Raw genomic sequence first — 24,881 nt, 5'->3', positions numbered from 1 at the left:
AAAAGCTGCAGAGGCTAGGCCCTCTTTAAGACTTTGGGGACACCAACCCCCAAAGTCTTAAAGAATTAGACTCTTCTGCATCGGGGAGTCTTATTCTTATATTAATAATGTTTTAAAACAAAACTCAAATATTTTACAAAATATTTAATTTTACTATATGTTTTGTTATAAAATAACAGACTTAAACATTTTAATTAACACTGAAATGCCATAACACAATTATTAATAGAAATGTTATTCCTATTTGTAATGCTTAATCAAGTTAATAAATAATAATTAAAAGAATAACTATCGTTCATTCAATCCATAAATAATAGTCATTCATTCAATTCCTTGGCATAGGTCCATTAATCCAATCAACAACAGTCATATCATGCCACACATACTTTCCCTTTATATCTGGATAATGTGGCAACAATGCTAGTTTTACTGCAGCTTTTGCACCTGTTAAAAACAAAATTGTAATATATTAATTAATGAGGTGGGGAATTTACACTAAATGACAATTATTAAAACTTATTATAATGTTATTTTTTTTACAATGGGCTTTATGCCTTTAGCTGCTGTAGAATAATGTTGCATTTTTGTAGTGTGTGAAAAAATGCCAAGCCTGGTCAGGATTTGAACCCAGACGTTTCTGGATGTAAGGTTAACAAATATTGATACCAACAACGAGATAGGATACCAAAAGATAGGATAGTATCAAACTCCGAAACTAGTGAACAGATTTTGATCAAATTTTGTTAATAATATGGTGAATTCCTCGCATTTAAAAAATTACTGCTTAAAGTAAAAAAGTAATTACTGCTTAAATTTTCTGATAGAGGATGTCCAGAAGGTAAATGTTGTAGAGACGACAGATTTTTTATGTACTAAACAACCCTAAACCAAGTACTGTAACTGAACTAACTTTCCATATTACAAACCCTAAGATTATGAAAACCTAATTTTAGGGTTTTTAATCTTTATATGGATTATATTAAGATGAAAACTTCTAGTACAGCGTGTATTAAAACCAAGGGAATTTACAGATATTTAATATTAAGGGAGCAGAGAAAAATATTTGGCCTTATTCACTAGTTTAAAAATGCAAATATTATAGTGGGAACCTTTTTTAAATCATCCCTATACAGTCAAGACCTTGAAAAAGGCTCCTATTGTATCATCCTTCATATTAAAAAGTGAATTAGTTCTCAATTCAAAAAGAGCAATTCTTAAGTACCTAAAAATTCCCACATTGTAGATTTTAGAGAGAACAGTGTAAAAAAACTAATTTCCTGAAATTTACTTTGAAATTTGCCTGCGCATTGCTTTGGAAGCAAAGGAAATTATGAATAAGATAAAAAAAAAAAAATATTAATAAAATCTTCCCTTTCTTCTTGTATGAATAAGTATAAATTTATTCTAATAACCAAAAAGCCCTCTCGACCTTTGTCACTGACCTGTTATCTATAAGGTTTTGAATCATTAGGAGTTACAGATAAAGTTGGCAAATGCACATTCACAGATAAAATTTTTAGAAAAGAAAATTTTCCTTTAATGCTTTAGTTTAATTACTTCTGCCAAAATTTTTCCATCATAATTAAAAAGGTCAATCACTTACTATCATTCTAATTGCAATTAGGGGCAGGAGTATCATATAATTTCAAGGCAAATTATATTTCATATATTTTATGAAAATATATGTAAAACAACTGTAAAACTTTTTCTATTCGTAACAGATTTGTGGCCAGTAACATTTAATACTTCTTTAAAATATAAACTATCAGCCACTGAATACTGAATATTTTTCTATTTATTTTTACAAATATTTTTTTTTCTGGAATATTTTTGGATATTTTCTAATATCCAAAAAACATACAATTTTCAGACAATTTCAATTTGAAAAATTTACAATTTTTCCAGACAACTTTGCATGCGTTGATTTGTTTTTTTTTATAGTGCAATTCTGAAATATTTCTTAGAATTTTGTTATTTTTCATGCTCTAACAAAAAAAAAGTGATTTTGTAATATTGAATAAATCTCACTAATAAAAACCAGTAACTAGATAAAGAATATAACTTCTCATTACTCTGACAACCACAGTTAAGTACAAAGACAATAAATAATCACGCTGCTGAGTGCAGTGTGGAAAAGCAATGTAGAAAAAAATTTCTTGTGTTTGGACAGATATGAAGTCCAAGAAATATGAAAATTAATAGCTGTTAAGAACACAAATCTAAGTTTCCATGTTTAAGGCAAAATAAAAATGCAGTTGAATTTAATAATTATAATTAGAAAAGATTAAAGAGGTTGTTTTTACCTTCATCTGGTGGCATTGGCCCTTTGTGACTACTCATATCAGTATCACAATAACCGGGATGTACACAATTAACAACAATGTCTTCTCTTTCATCATTGTCAAATTCCCTCTGCTGACAGAATGTTAATGCTGAAATAGCAACTTTAGACACACCATATGCTGTATTTGGCCAACCCAACTTTGTATGTTCACCATTTTTAATGTCTCTGAAAAAATATTTTCAAGAGAAATTATTACCTATTACAATACTAAAAAAAAAAAAAAAAAAAAAAAAAAAAAAATTAAAATTATTTTCTCTACTGAATGAAGTCTGTATTTAATTAAATAATAATTAATGAAGTCTCTGTACACTGTCTCACATAAAAAGGAGTACATTAGTTTGCTGCACTACCTATCCCAGTCATTCTACATCTGCACTGCATCTGGCACAGGAGTCATCAGGAGCATCTGGCTCAGCAATGCTATTTTTGAAAAGTAACTGTATTTATTACATAGGTGATTCAGAATCACATGCTACAACTTTGGGAACTGATTAAGAATATAAAAAAAAATGTTTGTATAAATACTTCCAAAATGTTTCTAACCTTATTTCAACTCCAGATATAAAAAGAAAAAATATTGAAATTCTTGGAACCTTATTTATGGGGAAAATATGATGGGTTAAAATTTTTTTTGTTATAAAATTGAATAAAATGGGCCCCAAAATTGTAACTTTAGTATTTTTTGAGAAAATTGTTGCAAAACTCAACAACCGCAATAAAAAAAAACTTTAATTGTGTCCATAAATCAACTCTGTTAAATTGGTAATAAAATAAATAACTAAAAAAAATTTACAGAGAATTTAATTCTGACAGCAAATTGGAGTAAATAATACAATCTATTAAAAATTTTAGGTTTCTTTGAATGAACAAAAAATAATTAAGTGTATTTAAAAAAGCTGAAAAATTTCACAAGAGCCTATATTAAAAAAAAATCGTTCTAAAATGTAAAACCTACTTAGGTAAAATAACACTACCAAGGGTATCATCAGATTAAAATTATGAAGTTCACATGAATATTATCAGTAAATTATTATGCAAATTAAGATCTTAAAGGTTCTGTCACATGTACGGATAAGGATAATCTTTTCTCTTCAAGCTTAGTATCTTTTGGATAGAATGTGACACTAATAAAAACAGTTAAACAGGATTAATAAAATTAAATAAAAAATAGCCCTAAAAAAAAAGTAAGCCTATGAATATATGCAGTTGCATTAATACTGTGTGTATTAAAATAGTCTATAAAATCCATTAACATAGCTAAATAAATAAAACGGCTTACAACATAAAAATTAAACACTGATGGATAACTTGTCTTACTTGTCAACTGGACATCTTGTATGCTAGCTTCTATCACGTTCAACATTGCGAATTATCTGTTGTCTCTATATGCCATGTGCTGTTCTACTAATAAATTGTAACTTGTATTACTAATAAGTAACATTCCTTTTGAAATCAATTAGCAATTGAAGGTTCTACCTTTTCTTCATCTCACTGCCAATCCCAGTTATTTCCCTCAAATAATTTAGTGTTAATTGTAAATAGCTCTGAATTAAGGTTTCTTGTTTTATTCTTTATGCTGCAAAAGTTTGGTTGCTCCATATATATAATGAATGATTTTTAACTTCAACCATTAATATTTTATGAAAAAACTGCTTCATATCTTATAATTTTAAGTCACATACTTCAAAAGATAAGTTAAGTGGATTACTTTATATTGTTAAAAATAAATTCTGACTGCTGGATAAAATTATTCTTTAATACATCACTAAAACAAATGCAAATGTTATGAGGTCTGTAAATAAAGTAATGAGACTGGTTCAGAAAAACTTATTTACAATCCAATTGTACATGGTCTATTTCACCTTCAAAACAGTTCCCCTGGGAAGCCACATAACACGGTTTTCTCTCTCTTCATAGCAGTGTTGCAATTCAGAAAACGGAATATCCTACAGATGGTTGGTTACATTTTTTTTTTAATGTTTTCTACTGATCCAAAATGATGTCCTTTGAGGTGTTTAATAGTCAGGAAAAGGAAAAGGCCGCATTGACTCAAGTCAGGTGAATAAGGTCATTGAGGAACTACAAAAATGTTTTTCTTTGCCAACAACTCATTATTTGAGAGTGCAGTGTGACAAGATGCACTGTCATGATGCAGCATCCAGTTGTCTGATGGCTGATCACACACAGGCAACTCTTTTCCGCAGTCTTTCAAGAATCTCTCCATAAACATATTGATTCACAGTCTGTCCTGCAGGCAAAACCTCGTTATGGACAATGCCATTACTATCATAGAAACAAATTAGCACGGTTTTGATTTTTAATTTGCTCATTTTTGCTTTTTTGGGATGTGGTGGTGAAGTGTGCCACTCCTTGCTCTGGTGTTTTATTTCTCGGTCATACTCAAATATTCAAGATTCATCACCAGCAACATTTTTTAGAAAATCAGAATCAGTTTCAATTTGCCCTAGAAGATCGTGGCACACTTCCATCCTGTTGGTTTTCTCTTCTACACTGAGGTTTTTTGGGACCAATTTTGCACAAATGTTTTTCATGTCCAATTCGTTTGTCAAAATTTGATGGACTGTTGTATAGTTCAAATTCTTGTTCTACAATCATTCTGACAGTTACTCGGTTAGACCGTATCAAGTCTCTGATTCGCTCAACATTGTCATCACTTTTTGACGTTAACAGTCTTCCAGAGCGTGAATCAAACGCAACTGATTCCCAGCCAACTGAAAATGCTTTAAACCATCTAAAATCTTGGGCTTGCAACAGAGTGTCATCTCCATACAGCCTTTTTAAGTTTGAAAAAGTTTCAGTAGCGTTCTCACAGAGTTTAACACAAAACTTGATTGCACAATGTTGCTCATCATTAGTATCACTAATTTTTGTAATGCACAACAAAAACTTGTTTCATGAATAGTTTACATCTCACATGGCAACAGTAAACTAAAAATATTAATACCTAATATAAATCAGTTGTTCATATAATCATATATTACTAGTAAATTTTACACATTGCCACTTTGGCTGCCAAAAAAACTAGTCTCATTACTTTATTTGTACATCTTGTATAGTTTCAGATTTATATAAATCAGTATGTATTCTTTGCTTTTTCATAACAGTTTTAGACCTTTTTCAAAGGTCTAAATGGCCCAAATATTTGATATTTAAAAATTTCTTAAAATTTCTAAAGTAAAGTCTTTAAAAATTTCTTTAAAGTAACTTGTTTAAAACATCTGCTGCAACACAAGAAGTGTCTCTAGCCATATCTGATAAAATACAGAAGATCTGGGTTAAAGCCAAAGTTTTCAATCGAAACAATAACTGGCAGAATTTTTTTCAATCTGTGGAGAAAACATTACCCGATAAAAATGGGTAACTACAAATTTTATAAAAGGATTACAAAAAAAATTTACAGTAGAAAAAGAACATTCAAAAGAAGTTTAAAGTTTCTTTTCACTTTAAAAAATTTAAGTGTATATATGTTATCTTGCAATCAAAATTTTAGTTTTGGATTTAAGAGTGAATGGAATAATTATCAATAATATGATTCAAATTCCATATAAAACGAAATAAAATAAAATATGACAATGTAAACAAACTTAAAAAAACAATAACGCAAGAATTTACTTACGTAATAAACTGCTTAACCAATTCAGTAAGAGAGTCAGATGTTAAATTATCAGATGAAAACATCTTTCTAAGCACGGGTGATGGTATTAAAGTTAGGTGACCACAAGAACTAGACAGATTAACAACTCTGGCATGCGGTCTTAATAAAGGAAACAGGACAGCACACAATTTCAAAGTGCTGAAGTAGTTAACATCCAATGTATCCACAGCTTGTTTAAGAAATGGTTCACTTGAACTGACCTATATTAAAAGTAATTATTGGTCTTATACATATTTTCACACACATTAGCATATCTAATAATAAAATAGATATTTTTTGTTTAAATTACTTGGCCACTGTAATCAGATGTAACTGAAGAGGTGAGACTGAAAACAGATATTTCTTTCATCTACGAATAAGAATAAAAACTTATCTTTCAAAATGTATAAACTTTTACGTGTGGGGAATTCATCTGCCATAAATCTTTTTCTTTTTAATTTAATAATTAAATTTAGTTGAAAATAGACTTCACAATTAAAAACAGCAGGGAAAAATACAGGGCCCTGTATTTCCTGAACTATACATTCTATCCAACTTATCTACTTAATAGACAACTGTAATTGCAACGAGCATTTTGTCTCTAGATTTAATATTGACCATCTAACAAGGAAGAGCATACCTTGTTAGTTTTTAGTTTGAACAAACAGGGTGTCCGTAAAGGAAAGAGCACAGGTTGACTGTGTGGCAGAGGAAAACATGAGATGAATTGAAGAAAGTCTTATATGAAGCCCAAAAAGTGAACCCATAGAGCAAGCAAAGACCATGAATACCTCCTCAACCAATCGTCTGGTGTGTTTTGAGGCATTTTTTACTTTTCAAGCCATACCACATGCAACTATACAGGCTCTTCACAGAAGTTACAAACTAAAAGTGTGGATCTTTTATGTTTTTTAGCGATGGAGCAATGTTCCATCTTAGTGGATAAATGAACAAACACAATGTTCACATACTAGATCTACAAAATCCCCAGACACACTACACAAAAGAGATTTTCCCAAAGTTAATGTGTTTTGACCCTATGGCAAACAAAGGTTTATGGGCTATTCTTTTTTGCAGAACATAGTTACTGGAATAACATACTAGGACATGTTGGAAAACTGAGTTTTCCTTCAACAAGGAGTTTTTCTGATTCAAAAGACACTATTTTTCAGCAACCATTTAGATGTGTGCTGTGCAGCCAAAAGGGGCCATCACATTGAACATTTATGAATTGTCTCTTAACTTTGAGTATTGTCAGATGTAATTTACCTCACATTTGCCATTAGTTCTTAATTACAAAATTGAGTCATTGTTTAAAACATCTGCTGCAACACAAGAAGTGTCTGTAGCCCTATCTGATAAAATACAGAAGATCTGGGTTAAAGCCAAAGTTTTCAATCGAAACAATAATTGGCAGAATTTTTTTTAATCTGTGGAGAAAACATTACCCGATAAAAATGGGTACCTACAAATTTTTTAAAAGGATTACAAAAAAAATTTACAGTAGAAAAAGAACATTCAAAAGAAGTTTTGTTCAAAAGAAGTTTGAAGTTTCAAGTTTTGAAGTTTTATTCAAAAGAAGATTTCAAAATTTTGAAGTACCTGAATGTAAAAATAGAATTATCAAACTTTTTTGTACATAAAAAGATAGACAAATAGTGCCCAAATTCTACTAGTATTGGTGGTCTGAAAATTTAGTATCATTGTTCAAACTTTGCTCCATCCATGAAAATTTAAACTGAGAAAAAAAATTAAAATTATAACCTTGAACCTTCAAGATAATCCTTATGGCAGGGTGCCATAAAGATATAACGAAATCTTAAATAAAAGATATCGTTACTGTGTGAAGACAGTTAACACATTCATATTTTGTAAAGTACAAACTCCTTTAAACAAGCTCCTGGACCCACCCTTTTTAACATGTGGAAAAATTAAAAGATGCTGAATTCTTTACAGAATGTATTCTTTCAGAGACACAGACAACTAAAAAAATGTTTGATGGTGTCAAAAATATTCAGTTTCTGTTAACAAAAAGTTAACACTTAAGTGTTAAATAACAAACACTGTTATTTAAAATAACAAAGTTATTTTAAAAAAAAGTTCTTTGGTTGTGGGGTCTTTTATAAGACTCTATGGGCTCTTTGCAGTTTACAGGTACTTCGATCCTCATGATCCCTTAAATTAAATAAAGTTGAAAAATTCCAATATTCCTGCATTTTTTTTTCATTCACGAGAAGAATGTCAATTTTTGTAGGGTGTGAAAATTTCATGCCTGACCAGGATTTGAACCCAGACGTTTCTGGATGTAAGGTTAAGAAATATTGATACCAACAACGAGATAGGATACCAAAAGATAGGATAGTATCAAACTCCGAAACTAGTGAACAGATTTTGATCAAATTTTGTAACTATATGTAATTTGGTCCAACTTAAAAGATAGGATAATTTTTTATCTCAATTATTGACCTCAATATTAGTTATTGCAAATTAAATGTTTATTATACAATAGTGTGATTTATTGGTTAGTTCTATGAATTCCTAAGAGATGATGGTGTAAGTTAATTCATCGATACAACTCTCTCATCATTTGACATCTAGGTTGCATAGACATCCGGTAGATGGCGTTGAATGTATTATCTAGAAATCGAAACAATTCCACGTCATATTTGTTTATGTTCACGACAACCATACTATTTTAATTTTTCGTGAATGATTTTTATAATTATTCTGTGTATTGCGCTATAATTGTGCAGTGAATCGTTAGGATAATATTATAATTTTTAACAGAAAAATAATAATAACATAAAACTTTATAGATAACTTTTTTGTCTATTAATCTTCATACCACCTCAAAAATATGTTAGTATTTCTTGCTTGCTTTTTATTTTATTTTATTTTGATTTTTTAATCTGTTAATTGTTAATTCATTCATTCATTAATTATGATCTAATTTATTTATTTAAATAATAAATATTATCAATTTTTTTTTTAATTTCAGTATAATGCAGTGAAAAAAATCTAACCTTAACAATGCGTGTAGCAAAGATGCACGACGCATGCGTGTTAAGAGAGCTCATGAATCGGAAGAAAAAATTACGGCAAGAAACGCAGCTCAACGAATCAGAACAGCAGAAATTTCTATACAAGAATCTCGAGAACAGCGTGATGAACGTCTGCAACAAAATATCTAAAAACCGTGTTCGGGTTTTACTGGGTTTTTATTTTTTAACAAGTGCGACAATGACTCTACAAACAGAGCACCTGCCATTATTACTGTATATGTGACACAACTGGCTGCACCTAACTCTGGGTTACTTAACTAAAAAACATAAAATAAAAAACAATTGACTGCGACGGGAAAGGCAAGCTAACATATTTAGCGAGCGAAGCCGTGACGAGGATGCTAGTAAATATATATATATATATATATATATATAAAAATGTTGAGTTCGTTTGTGTACGGCTTCAAAAACTCAAAATGTTCTGCACCGATTGAGCTGATATATAACCCGCATCAAAGATTGTTTTCATCTATTTTTAATAAATCTATCTATCTATTTTTAATTTGGAAATGTAAACAAAGGAAAACCAATCAGATCAATGCAAGATGGCCGCTGTCAAACACAACGACCATATTTCTTTGATTTAACAGCTAAAACATCTGTATTTTATTAAAAAAAAAAAAAAACTATAAAAAAACTTTAGCACGATATATAACCCGCATCAAAGACTGTTTTTAATAAATCTATCTATCTATTTTTAATTTGTACTGTTTTTTAATAAATAAGAAGCTAATAAATCAGTTGGAAATGTAAACAAAGGAAAACCAATCAAATCAATGCAAGATGGCCGCTGTCAAACACAACGACCAATCACAAAGAGCCCATATGGCCGTTGCCAATGTAAACAAAATCACAACAGCTAAAACATCTGTATTTTATTAAAAAAAAAAAACACCAAAACAAAAAGAAAAGCCACCAAGAAGGATGACTTACAGTAAATAAATTAAAGCACCCAACTTTCTTATAGCCCAGATAGACTAAAGACTATGCAAACAAAAAAAGTCGAAATAACCAAATATACAGAAAATAATATCCCTACATAATGACCAAAAAATCCTTTGTTAGGTTATTTTTTTTACATATATATGACCAAACAATCGTTTTTTGGTCATTTAGGGTTCTTTGCTATGTAAAAGCAAAGAACAAAATTCAAATAGTAACACTGAAACCACACAACTAAGTATTCGTTGTTTTTTTTGTTTTTTCTAACCTCCGAAACCACCATTATGCATTGCTTCAGATGATATGAATGATTTATAGCGTATGAAAATGCCATGCCTGACCGGGATTCCAACTATGAACCACCGGATTGAAGTCCGAGATGTTACCACTCGTGCCACAGAGCCTGGCAAACATATTCGTTAGGAGCCGAATAAAAACACGACTTACCAATATATGGTGTTGTGTGTCAAACCAATTTTAACGGACTATAATTACTTTTAATACGCGAAACCCTTTGCAATTATTGAACATTAACTTAAACCTCTTCAAAAATTATTCCTTTTGAACTAAGCCACATTTTGATATCATTGTTTTTCTATAACACGGCTGGAATTCTTTTCGTTTAATGATAAGCGTTGTCGAAGACAATAACCGAATTCTCTTCCTAAGGACATAATACACCGCTAAACTATTTCTAAATAATTCAAATTCGTGTAATTTTTTTACGAATCGCGTTTTTATCAAAATCTCACCTTTTTCTCAATTGACCTGCGGGGTTTTGTTTTCTTTGGAGACCGTAATTCATTAGTAGATTCATATTCGAGAATCACGTTATACACTGAAGCAGCACAACTTCTGCTTACGTTAGCAGTTTATTAACATCTGAAATCAACGCCGTTTGATTATTCTGTAATTTGTAAGAATTACTCTGCTTTTGTAAGCATTTAAAATGATGTGTTTTTTCACACGACTTAAGGGCTTTTTTTCGCAGCTCACAAATCTTTAAATATAAAAATGTTAAGTTCGTTTGTGTACGCTTCAAAAACTCAAAATGTTCTGCACCGATTGAATCAAATTTTAGCACGATATATAACCCGCATCAAAGATTGTTTTTATCTATTTTTCGCATCAGTCACATACCCGCGACCATGAGAAAACAGTTTTTTTAACAGTCAGTTGTGTACCAGTGACCGCGCCATCTGCCGGAAGAGAGGGGAACACTCGCCATACTAGCTAACGACAACCACAGTCACATGTGAAATAATACCTGTTCCCAATTACATTATTTATTAACAAAAAAAAAAAACTTATCTACTTGCATCTGATTCAGATTATTATACAATCTGAATTAAATATTCACTTTAATCGAGGTACTTTTGTGTGATCGTGTCGTGATTGAGCTGCGCCTTTCACCAAGCTCTGAATTTATTAGAAAACGACCAACAATGGGATATATGTATTAATGACGCGTGCAACACTGCACATCCAAACCAAATTCGCAATTATATTGACCGCTTGCTTCCCCTTCATCTCTCACAGAGTTATGGGAAAGATATCGATCGCATATGGCTGAGGCTATTTTGCATAGAGTACACCTAGAAAATACCAATATGATCATGGAATTTACAGAAGGCATTTGCAACGAAGGATTGATAAATATTGAAGAAAGTGCTTAGCTACTGCAAATAAAGTTCTTAGTCAATTGGGAATGCCAGCACCCACCCGAGCTGAGATTGCTTCATTTGATGTGGATTTACGCCGTGAACAGAGTTACAACATTGGTGATCTTCAGTCATATGTCCAATCAAACATTCCCAAATTAACGCGTGAACAGAAAGGAATTTATGATCGCATAATGCAAATGATAAATGACGAAGTTGGGAGGACTTTCTTCTTGGATGCGCCAGGAGAAACTGGGAAAACATTCCTCATTAGATTGATTCTAGCAACGGTTCGATCAAAAAATGACAATTGAAAATGCCAAAAATGATTTGGCCTTGTGATTACTTGTGTGAAAATGCTGTTACGAAATATTTCACTAAAATGGCAATGAATTTCAGAAACAGTTACATTTCCTTGAGCACAGAAAATGAGTTACTGTATGAATTTATTTATAATTTGGATGCTACTTGTAACTAATATAATTATACCTAGTAGTGGACTAACTATTTCTAACATGTGCAAAGTGTTATTACAACTGAGAAAATTAAGTATAACCATTGCCAACACAACTTAATCAAAATTATTTTTTTATAAAAAAAAAAAGTCTGGGAAAATGCAATCAACTTTTTGTTACATCCATGTATTAATTTTATATGCTAGTTACCTTATACGCAATAGCAGCATTATTCACAAGGACATCGATTCCTCCATATTTTTCCTTCAAATACTTAGCAAAATTATCCCGTTCTTCTTTTTTTGTAATATCTAATTGATGAAACTCTGGATAAAGATTTTCCTATAAAATAGAACTTAATTTTATTATTATTTAATGAACTTATAGATTAAGTACAAAGTTTGTAAAATAAATGTTACATTACTTAGATATTTGTTACAATTCTACACAAATAAACTATGAAAAAAATCAGACAAATTTTTGTAAAGATCTTAAATTTTAATTATATCTGTAGTGTTGGTTATTTACAAAATGTAAGTTAATTAACTTAAATTTTATGTAACCTGAAATATACCCTACAGATTTAATAAGACATACATCATATTTATACACAATTTTCTTTTTTTTGTGAAGTATGCTATGCATCACATTGTCTAGCACTTCTAGTACATTATGTGTGTTTTTATTATTACTAAATACCATCTGTGTATACACCAAAATAGCAGGCTTAATATCATTTATAATACACTTTTCACATCGACAGATTCACAATCAGTCAACAAAAATAAAATAAAATAAAGAATCTTTGAAATGTTGCTGATCATCTCTTTCTTCATCCCAGATACATGTACAATAAAAATATAATTAAAAGTATTATAATTGCATAATAAGCAAGCACTAGAAGCATTAGAAATATAAAACTTAATCATTTACCAAAATATAAATGGACTATTTAAACTGGCATACTTGTTTCAATAGAAGCAGATGTTTGCAAAGCGACCAACAGAGCTCATATTGAAACAATCTAAGGTGTTTAAAACAATTTTTTAGCTGGTAAATTTAAAAAAAATACTTGTTTATCTATAGTAGTTTCTGAGATACGATTTTTTTAAATATGTATATATATTTATTTATAATGACCGATACAGATGTAAATACACATTTAATTTGGTTTTATACTAGCATACGTGGTTAAAAATTATGAATATAAAAATTAAAACAAAACATTTTTTATAATTTATGTTAATCATAAGATTTCACTGTATAATTTTAAATGTAATGTTATGCGTGAAATACTTCAATTAAGTTTTTTGTTAGATGATGAGTCTTGGAAATTCTGAATGAATCATCCAAATGCATTGTCTAAGTAGCTCTATTGACAATCAATAAGATTTAAGCAGAATACATAATAATTGTGAATTAATAATAATAGAAAAATGGCTTTACACATTTTATTATTCATATTTTAGCAGGTAATGACTACATCAACAGATAAAAATAAAAAATCAATAAGATATTTTTGCTGAAAAATGTACAAAAACAATTAAAAAGGACAAACAATTGTAGGTACCACTAACAATAGATTAATACAAATTAAGGAAAAGATAATCAGCAGTTTAAGGATAACAACATGACTGGATAAGCAAATTTTAATTAACAGAAAACACACTGAGAAGAACAAATGAAATAAAATATTTTTGCAGTCTTGTCCTTGGCAGTCATCAATGAGAATAAGAATTATGTTTTTGTAATAACAGACTGAATGAAACTTTACAATAAAATGTTTTTTCAAGTACTTCTTAACATCTTCAACTGTCTTTGAGACCACCTTCAGCAAATCTCTAGCTTGTGTTCTCATTGGCATCAAATTATTACATTTTTGCTGATTTTTGATAAAAAAATTGTGGTAAAAAATTGGGTGTGATTAGGATGGTATTTAAGTACATACACTGTTGTGTTTTTACAATCTGTATTTTTCATAATGTTCAAGTGTATCAAGATGTGACGTTTAAAATACAAAGGTTATAGTAGTCAATATTTGTACATTTGTGATTTTTATTTACAAGAAACAAAGATAAACAAAAACAATGATAAAAAATTCATTATTATAAAATATGTACTTAAATTTTAGCTCACAAATTTTACAATACAGCCTTCAGAACAGCAGTCATCAAAATACACAATCAAATAAATACAGTCCCCTGGAATATATTGTAACAAGTAAAGAAGCTTCCAGAAAAAGAGAAAATAAAAAAAATCTAGAAGGAATCCTTTCTAAAAAAGAACTAATTGAAAAGTGTAGAAGGTGGTAAACAATGAGTTTATTACGTTTGAACGATCAAACAGGGTTCCCACTGAATTTTAAGATTTGTTTTTCCTGACTAATTTAGTAAAAATTTCCTGACTCTCATAATGTTATGCTATTTTCGTTTACTCTGCAAAATATTATAGATATATTATTTTTTGCAGTCTTCACCAACCCCATAGTTTCCCATCTCACAATTTTTTTATTTTACATTAATTTTTAATCAAAAAGTAACAAGAATCTTAATTGCACACAATGTATCTTGTCAACTGAGTTGATATTTTTTCTGTACATTGATATTATTGTCAGTGCCAAGTGTTAATTTTCAGCCAGCTGAAAAGCTTAGTTTGTGTTTCACAAGCAAAAAAGCAAGACATACGTTACCGTGTTTAGCAATCTTTTGTGTGGCGAAAAGTTAGATCAGAGAATTTGTCTGAAATTTTGTTTTGAAACAACAGAGGCAAAGGCTCAATCATCCTATTGGAAGTTTTTTGAGGAGCCAAGACCAAAATGACATTGTTAATATGATTACTGTGATTAATCATATACCCTTTACTGTGATTATATTTTTATTGTAGTAGAATTAGATACATTCTACTTATTTCATATTTTGTAATATTAATAAATTTCATATCATTAGATTTTATAATATGACTGAAGTCCTTTTAATATACATTTACAAGAAGTGAATTATTTTAATATATTTAAAAACTTAGTTTCACATCTTAAGAACATTTTTTTGTATTAGATTAAAAAAGCTTTAACAATTACATAAAACTATGTATATTTTTACAATAGATATATAATAGCTATTCTTTTTATTGTAAACAGCTGTAGAACTAGATTAATACATATATCTTACATAAGTAAGAAAAAAGATGTTATATAATTTGTTTATGATAACATCAGAGTAAAAATAAATGCCCTTCAAAATCCAGAGGATTTTTCCTCTATAAATTTAAATAACATAATTATAATAATTTTGGGATTATAAAAGTGTCTTAAGATGATTTAAGACGCTGTATAATAATGTTATGATTATAAGATAACATGAAATAATGATTCTTCATAAAATATCATCAGCGAAAGAAAAAAAAATTATTATACATATCATTTACAGTTACATTAGTGAATTAATAATTTTAAATTATGATCACATCTGTTATACTAATACATTATAAACTAATGAATAACAATTGTAGGGTTTAGATACAATAAATTGCCTATCTGTAATAATTACTTTATAACAAATAAGTGTATGCAATATTTTAATATTGTTTTCTAGAAAATCTGGTAACCTGCTAATGAATCTATACCTGCTCAATGTACACCATGGTTAGTGTATCTAACCAGCTAAAATGTACACCAGGTAATGCACATTGGATAACCTGCTAAATGTACAAGTATGTTTATTTATGTATGTTTCTGTGACTGTAATAAGTGTTTGTTAATGTTTGTACTTAATAGCTGTCTGTAAATTGTATAAAGTAAAGAGCAATATGAACGTAATGCAATAGTTACACACTGATAAGTATCGAGCTTGTAACAGATTAATCATAATAGGAGATTACAAATTATAACATGAATTCATAATTTATTTAATCAAAGAATATTTTGACATATCATTTAAATTACCTAATAATTATTTATTTACATAATAAAATGTTTGTTAATCCTTAAAAGTTTGTAAAAAAAACAATTTATGTACAGGTCTCTTTAGTAACCCATTAGCTGTTTGTAATTCTACAACTCTGACTAAACTGTCTAACAAATAATACATTTTTTGTAAATTACTTAAATCATTTCTATTATGTACTAAATCACTAAATAAACCATAATAATGTTGCCAGTCAAGAGTATTATCTGAAAAATTGTAAATTAATTGGTTGTAGTTGTTTGCTTAGTTGCTGTAACTACATCAATTTCTTGATCAATGGTCATTTGCTTAATATTATCTATTAAGCATTGTAATTTATATTCAAAACTTTATAAATAATCTTCAACCTGTACACAATCTCCACAAATATCATCTTCCATTTCAGTTGTGTTTGAATGGCACCATATTTGCCTTGCAACTCTTGAAGGTTTTTTAATTTAATTCGTAAAAGATGAATATCAATATAAAGTTGAAAAACATTTATATTTTTCTATAGAAGTATAGATTCCTGTTGTAAAGGATTTAATTGATCCTTTCTGTCTAATTAATTGTTCCCTATTCATTACAGTCGTAATTAACTATGATACAAATAAATAATATTGTGCTTTAATAATAATAATGGTGCTTTTTTATTCTCATTTTATCTAACAGTATTCTAAAAGGTGTTATTCAGCCTTTAAACAAGACAATAATTATAATATACCAGCTTTTCTCTTGCCTTTTTTTAAAAAAATAATCTGATATCATCAATTTTTCTCTGTATTTACAACCACCTGTTAACTTTTTCTTCTATCCCTATTGGGTTTCCAAATGTACCTGTAATACCAACACAGTTCATCTTAATTTTTTCATCATTTTTCATACATTTCATCAACTTCAAATTATACTTTTCTCTGCCTTAGTATGTCTCTCCTTCAGTCAGTTTTTTGTATGCTATTTTTTATTAATTTTGCTTGTGAAGTGTTTGTGTAGTTTTCTTCGTTTATAAATTTTTACATTTTTTTTTTTGTGCAATTATTCAGTTTTTATAAATTATTCTAACATATTACTAGTTATAGATGATTTTCTGTTACCTTTCTATCATGTCTGCTCTGCTGCTTTAATTATTCCCATTTTTATAATTAAATATGTTTTCAACTGAATCTACATTTATACTTTTAACTTTTACTTATAAGTGTTTATAAAATATTTTTAAATAACAAATTACTTAAATACGAGGTTTGATAAAAAAAATAATGAGAATCTTTAACTTTCTTCAAAATTATTCAATCTTCAATGTTTTCATTGTCCCCCTGTGATATTACACACTTATGCCAATGTAGCTTCAAGTTTGAAAAACACTGGTGAAACACCTCTTTACATATCACCTTGAGCTTAGCTTGTAATCTCGGCTTTATCTCATCTATTGTTGAAATTACATTGTCCTGCAAGTGTCCTTTTAAGTTTGGGAAATAAATAAATCATAGGGAGGGAAGTCTGGAGAATAGGGTAGTTGCAACACAACAATGTCATTTTGGTTTTGGCCCCTCAGAAAACTTCTATTAGTATGATTTAGCCTTCACCTCCATGTTGTAGAATTTTTTGTTGAAAATTTAAGTTTAAAAAAAATTCTGTTTTTAACACAAAATTTTTGACAAATTCTTTGATCTAACATTTCACCACACAAAAGAGTGCTAAACACAGTAAAGTAAGTCTTTTTTTTTGCTCGCCAAACAAAAACTAAGCGTTGCAGCTGGCTGAAAATGAATATGTACGTCACTGAAACAGAGCTTCTTTACAAAGAACATCACTCTGGTCTTCACACTATTCAGATTGCAGTGCAGGCTTAGAAATAAAGCTATGTACATTCTGCATTTGGAAATGCAGAATATTATAAAATGTACTAATATTAAGGAAAATCAGGGATAAATTAAAGGAAAGAAAAATGATTTACAATCTGTAAAAAAATCAGCGATATGAACAGATGAAAATGGGCAAGCTCTGATTCCAAAAGGAGTGAGGGAAAGGTTAGTCTGTGCGTCATTACATTTCAAACTGAACAGACATGACGCAATACAGACATTAAACAGACATGAAGCAATAACAGATGATTGAACAGACTTGAAGCAATAATTAATAGGAGATTAATAACAAATTTAAGAATAGAATACAAGGAAAAGATTACCAACCAAGAAAATGTGGGATAATTTTTAATGAAATTTTCTGAAGAGCTAGCTAGTTTATTGGCACATGCCAAAAAAATTAATTCTACGAAATATTTCATAAAATTGATTTAAAAAAAATTTAACTTCAAAATAAGAGTAAACAAAAATAATGAAATATGACAAAAATGGTAGTGAGAAAGTGTTAGATAAAAATACAAAATGTAATGAATTCAGCATTCTTTGTAGAATTGCAAAGGATGAACAAAATATGATTCTCATCAAAACCACATTTGTCAAGACGGCGTTTGATGTATAAAAGAAATCATATAGAGATATATATGATATAGCTATCATATATATTTTAAGCAAAATTATAATTTTTTATACATTTTTAAGCAATCTTAAAAATATTTATAGAGTGTAAAACTCAATATGGTAGTAAAACATGCATAACAAAAAAATTAAAAGGAAAAGAAAAGCTTTGAATTGTATTATAGAAGGATGTTGAAAATTAGTTGGGTTAATAGTTCAAAATAAATAGGTCTTTGATGAATAGTAGAGAAGGAAAAGGCAAAATAGGTTGGTGCATCATATTTTAAGATATTCTTGTTTAATTTAGTAACAGAAGGATGTGTAGAAGGAGCAAATTGTAAAAGAAGAAAGAGATTGGAATTTTTTAAACAGATAACCTAGTTTGTAAGTTGGATTAACTAAGTTTAAGTTAAAATATTATCACAGAATGAAAAAAAATGATGTGGACACCTTGGACTTCCTTGAACGCCTATAAAATAAATATACACATTTTTTAAAAAAATAAAAAAGTACACAAAATTTTATTTCATTAATAACTTCTTTTTCTATTATTTATTGTAAATTTTTTTTACAATCAGGGGTTAATAATTATTAATAAATCAGTATATTTAAATTTAAAAAAAGTTAAAAAAAAGGAGATGAAGTCAGATTTGAACCGATGTGTCTTCTCCTTCTAAGATCCAAATATTTCATTAATTAAAATTTTATTTGGCTATAACTCTGGAACCAATGAAAATAATTACCACTTATGATACATCGTTGAAAAGCTCTCAATGAGGGCTTATTACTGCAGTTAAGAAAAAGAAAAAATCCAAACTTTTTGGATTTTGGGCTTTTTAGACACTTTTGGTCCAGTCTATTGCAATCAAAAGGGGAGGTGCACAACTAGATGTTACAACAGTCCTAAATCAAAATTTCAACATCCTATGGCTAATTGATTTTGAGCTATGCAAGATACATATGTATGTACAAACGTACAGACATCATGTCGAAACCAATCAAAATTGATTCAGAGATGGTCAAAACGGATATTTCCATTGAAATCTGAAAACCAACATTTTTCGCGATCACAATACTTCCTTTACTTCATGCAAGGAAGTAAAAAGTGAAGAATAGCATCAAACTAATCTAATGATTGACGGACGATTCAGAAAATTATTCATCTGCTAATGCTTTCTTTAATTAAATTCTAAATATGCAATGCAATATGTAGAAAATATAAAAGGATTAACAAAATCAGCACATGAAAGAAAATCTAATATTTATGTATGTGTAATAATAAGTTTTATATCAAATTCTGAATATTTAAACAGTCATGACAATTGCAAAATTAATTTTACTCCAATGTAATCAATATATTTTTAATGAGCTAACCCAAATAATTATTCTTACTTTATTAATTTCTTTTACAGCATTCATTCCTCTTTCAATGCTTCGGGATGTAAGGTACACTTTACCTTTGAATTGTTTACATAGTCCTTTCACAATCTCATAACCAATTCCTTTGTTACTGCCAGTTACCTAAAAAAAGACATGAAACTGTACAATACTATAAAAAAAAAAAAACAGAGACCAATGATCCTAGTATGTATGTATATTTTATAACATTGGCGTTAAACATGTTCAAATTTCTATAAACAAATATTTAAAGGATTTTTGAACATGCTGACCATGTACAAATGCATAGTGGACGAAGTGAGAAGAATGTTCCAGCAATTATCTTCATTAATCGGCATTGTTGATGATTTATTGGTCTCATTTTCTAAAAACCCCCTTGAATTTTAATGTTAGAAGTAAATGCTATTCAAAATACGTACGCCTTTCTTTTGCATTTGCAATTTCATATTTATTTGCAAAGTTTTTGAATTACCCAGTAGGTAATAGTGGTATATCCAGAAATTGAATTTCTTAGTGTATAGCAGCCTAATCTTTTTCAATAGATCTTAGGTGATATTTATAGACCACAGCTTTCAGACAACTCCAGAGAAAAAAGAATCATATTACCTCAAAATGACTTCAAATGCTGTGGAAACATCTTCTCAAAACTTTCACTGAACTTCTGAACGAGTGAGAATTGCCCTTCATTCACAGTAATTGAATTTCAATTACAAAAGGTTCTATAGCATCTTAAAATACAGACAAGTACCAAAATCTCCAATAGCAAAACAAACAGTGCCACACTGGCTGTGTAAAGGTGGTTCACAAAGCTGCTGAGGACTGCTTTCTACCCACTAATTAAACTGCTGCTGCCTAATATACCAACAAAAGAAAATGAACTTAACACCATGAAAGATGAATCTCACCATATGGTGTTGTTATACCATAAGCATAGCAGTGATAGAAACATTTTGAAGGATATTCCCACAACATGCGGTTTTCCCAGTTGAGTTCACTAAAATTATTAACTTATTTTGTAAGGAAAAAATTGAACATTAGTACGTAAAATCTTAACAGTCTCATTGACAACCCAAACCTTAATCAATGACAAGAGAATTAAGAAACATAATTGACACTGCTATATATTAAAAACAATTTTATCATTTCAGTTAACATAGTCAATTAATGAATTTCACTATTCTGCAAACTTGATTAAAAGCTTACAATGTGGTTTATGTTTTCAGAGATATTCACCTCATGTTTCATAATTGACAATCATATTCGAGCTAAATTTATTTTTATTTTTTAGATCAACTTACAGCTCATTAACAAAAAATTAGAAATGTAATCATTCTTACTACCCTCACCACAACACCAAAGTTAGAACAATATGAAATGTGCAGTAAATAAACCACCTTCTGAATTGATGCCAACCCCTCTAATAATCAGAGATAGCATCAAATCTTGAAAAATGTAAAAGATCTTATGAATCTCATGGGCTATATAGGACCACCACTATAAATAACCAATAAATATCTATCTGTCCATGCTCGGTTATGAGATAACCAAATAAATTTGCTTTTATATTTATTATAAGACCAACCTACGCTTGCTAACCTTGACTAGCAAGCGTAGGTTAAGTTTGGTTAGATTGTATTTATACTCTTAGATTTAATTATTATATATATTTATTTATTTGGTTTTCTCATAACCGAACATGGACAGATATTTATAGTGGTGGTCATATAACCCATGAGACCCGATCTTATTACATAATATTTTTATCCTATGTATTCATATGGAGACATTGTCACCATTTATTATGTAGGATACTTTTTTAAACAAGTGTATAGCTTAATCAACTTTATGGAAGTCTAATTGGACTAGACTAGATTCTTTTAAGAATAACGCATTTGTATTTCCTTGATTAGCACTATTTTTTCGGTAAGTTACAATGGTATAGCACAGACCTCAGCTAAACAATGATTCTAAGTGCATCCAGTCATACAATAATGAAAAAATGCCTATAAAGATTAAATTACTCATGGAAATCATTATCAACAGTTTCAGCACAATAAAATCCTCTGAACTATATTCTTTAATATCGGTACGGCTTTTATTACTAATCAAATATTATTGCTAATATGAAGAGACTTAAAACCCTGATGAATACTAATTTCATGAGTACTGTTTTCTTTATCATTATAATTTTTTACCATTAAGAATAAAATTCAATGTATTAAATCTACCTGTAAACTCATAACTTTCCTTTAACAGCTCTAAAATCTATTACACTCATATACTGAGTTTCTACCATGTTAAAATATTTTTTACGATAATTCAATTCATTTAATAAGTATATACAATACTATATTTTCTTTAACTGGAGTTTTAAATTCTGTGCTGGGGAATCATGTGAGTGGATAATTTGTTGTTAGATTTAAGATATCTTAACTGTTTTTAAATCACCTGATACTGGGATACATGACTAATCTCTACTGAAACTGTGGGTAGAAAATAATCAACAAAAACTCTAAAAACCACTTTTAAAACAAAAAATGATAAAAAACTGCACCAGTAATTTTCTGGAAGGATCAAGGGAAAACCTTGATCATACATTTAATAATAATTGTAATTACTATGAAGGACTGTGTCCAGTTAATAAATAAACAAAACAACAGTACATGTTAAAGGAGAATGAAGGAATTTGGTTTTCTAATTTCTATTACTTAAAAATTCATCAACTGAAAAAATAGTTTCTAAAAAGAATTTTTCGTTTAATTTTAAATAATTTGGTAAAGAGATCATTAGGCAATTTATTAAATATAAACATAAATACTTTCTCATATGCCTAAGAATTGAAACACAAAATAATTCTATTGGAACAACTCTGATCAAAGTTCCTTTAATCCTTCATGGTGATGATTCGGCAGTTCCTTTTTATTATGTTAAGTAGTATTACTGATGTAATAAATAAAATGTATGGATTTCAATAATAGAATAACTCCTTGGGCAATAAATAACAGGATGAGTAATAACATTTAAACTTATATACAATTAGCTTTACAATTTTAAACTGAACAAACTACTTATCAGAATTGTACTTATTTTTAACGTTAGTTTCCAACAAAATAAAAATATTTGCTGTGATCCGAAGTCAATAAATGAGAATTCACTTATAATTACCAAAAATATCATCATTATGCACTATTAGCAATGAAACGATGGGATAAATACCAAAATTTATTCCATCTTTTATTATTTATTCATCACAAGTTTAAAACGCCGACTAAATTGGTAGCAACAACTTGAGATAATCACTAGATCCACAGCACAGTATGATTTCATTTAAGAAACAAAATAACAATAAGAAAAAGTGAATAAATTCCGTTGAAGTACAGCCTGATGCCAGTAATTAAAAAACCTTTCTTCCTTTCCAAGATTGTATAAATAAATACGTTTGTGATCATAACATTAATAAAAAATAAATAAATACCGCCGTATTCTAAGTGACAGAACATATCATAAAATATCATCTAAAATACAAACATTTACTTGAAAATGAAATAACCAAATCAAAGTAGTTTACATAAAAATACGCTCTTACCACAGCAACTCGTTCAATTTCGCTCATTTTTTTACGAGTAAACGTCAAAACACATACACCTGTGTAGAACATACAGTACGAACTACCAAACAGAATCCAAAATGTCACCCACTACACAAGCAACATGTAAACGCGACTGTAACCAACTGTCCAATGCTAACATTACTCCATATTTGTACAAAAAACGTGTCTATTACAGACTCTACAACTAGGACTCCACTACTGCCTAACCTTTGCTATAAGGAAAATCATCATTCTTTCCTGTTATGGGGGTAATCTCTTAACATCCCACATTTTTTTTACGCAACAAAATTTTGAAAGCTCAGTTAATTAGTAGGGTGAGGTTGGATTGCCGCGTTGCCGGCAGGCACTAGAATATAAAGAAAAATATAGTACTCGAGTGGTCTGTACGGCATCGTATCTGTTACTTTTATTGTGCCTTAATGGCACATAATAACACAATTTATACATGTTTTTCAAAATTCAATTTTTAAACAACATATTTTATTTGCTACATTTTATTTTTTTACTTCCTTGTACGAAGTACAGAAATATCCATTTTGACTGATTTCGGCGGGGCGTCTGTACGTACGTATCTCTCGTAACTTGAACGATTAGCAGTAGAATGTTGAAATTTTGGATTTAGGACTGTTGTAACATCTAGTTGCGTACCTCCCCTTTTGATTGCAATTGACTGAACCAAAACTTTCCACAAAATCCAAAAGATTTGGATTTTGGACTTTTTCTTAACTGCAATTATAAGTCTTCATTGAAAGATTTTCAACGATATATCATAAATAGTACTTATTTTCATCGGTTCCAGAATTATAGCCAAATAAAATTTTAATTAATGAAATATTTGGTCTTACAAGGGGAAGGCACATCGGTTCGAATCCGACTTCATCTCCTTTTTTTGATTTTAACTTTTTTTTTAATTTAAACATATTTATTTATTAATAATTATTAATCTCTGATCGCAAAAAAACTACAATAAATAATAATTCAATAACAAAATAAATTATTAAAAACATAGCTGGAATAATATGGTGATTGAAAGTTATAGTATTTTGTTAGGTATGCAGCTAGGCTATACTAGTACATGATTTTCTTTGTGAATGGGACAGCCGAGCTAGGGATAAACATTATGTTACCAAAGAGTGGAAGAAACAAGACAACTAAACTCCAAATGGTAAAAATATTTATTATTCATGAGCCCTTAGTTGAACCCAAAAAAATATTTTTACCCCCTCTCCATATCAGGCTAGGACTAATGAAAAATTTTGTAAAAGCAATGAAGAAGGATAGCCCTGGATTTTTATACATCAGGCAGAAATTTTTGAATGTAAGTGAAAGAAAAATT

General features: G+C 29.3%; 1 protein-coding gene across 1 annotated transcript; it reads right to left on the bottom strand.

Annotated features, from left to right (window-relative positions):
• Nucleotides 1-129: 129 nt before the first annotated feature.
• Nucleotides 130-23,837, bottom strand: LOC142322415 (carbonyl reductase [NADPH] 1-like). The gene is made up of 6 exons (XM_075361477.1): nucleotides 23,522-23,837; nucleotides 19,930-20,058; nucleotides 12,330-12,461; nucleotides 5,982-6,220; nucleotides 2,304-2,509; nucleotides 130-444 (listed from the first exon to the last, which is right to left on the bottom strand). Exons 1-6 carry the CDS (start codon nucleotides 23,591-23,593, stop codon nucleotides 326-328), a joined length of 897 nt encoding a protein of 298 aa, XP_075217592.1. The 5' UTR covers nucleotides 23,594-23,837; the 3' UTR covers nucleotides 130-325.
• Between the last annotated feature and the right edge of the window lie 1,044 nt (nucleotides 23,838-24,881).

Source organism: Lycorma delicatula, chromosome 3 (assembly GCF_047948215.1).
Source record: "Lycorma delicatula isolate Av1 chromosome 3, ASM4794821v1, whole genome shotgun sequence".
NCBI classification, from domain to species: Eukaryota; Metazoa; Arthropoda; class Insecta; order Hemiptera; family Fulgoridae; genus Lycorma; species Lycorma delicatula.
Note: the sequence above shows the minus strand (reverse complement) of the source record. Positions and strands in the feature narration are given on the sequence as shown.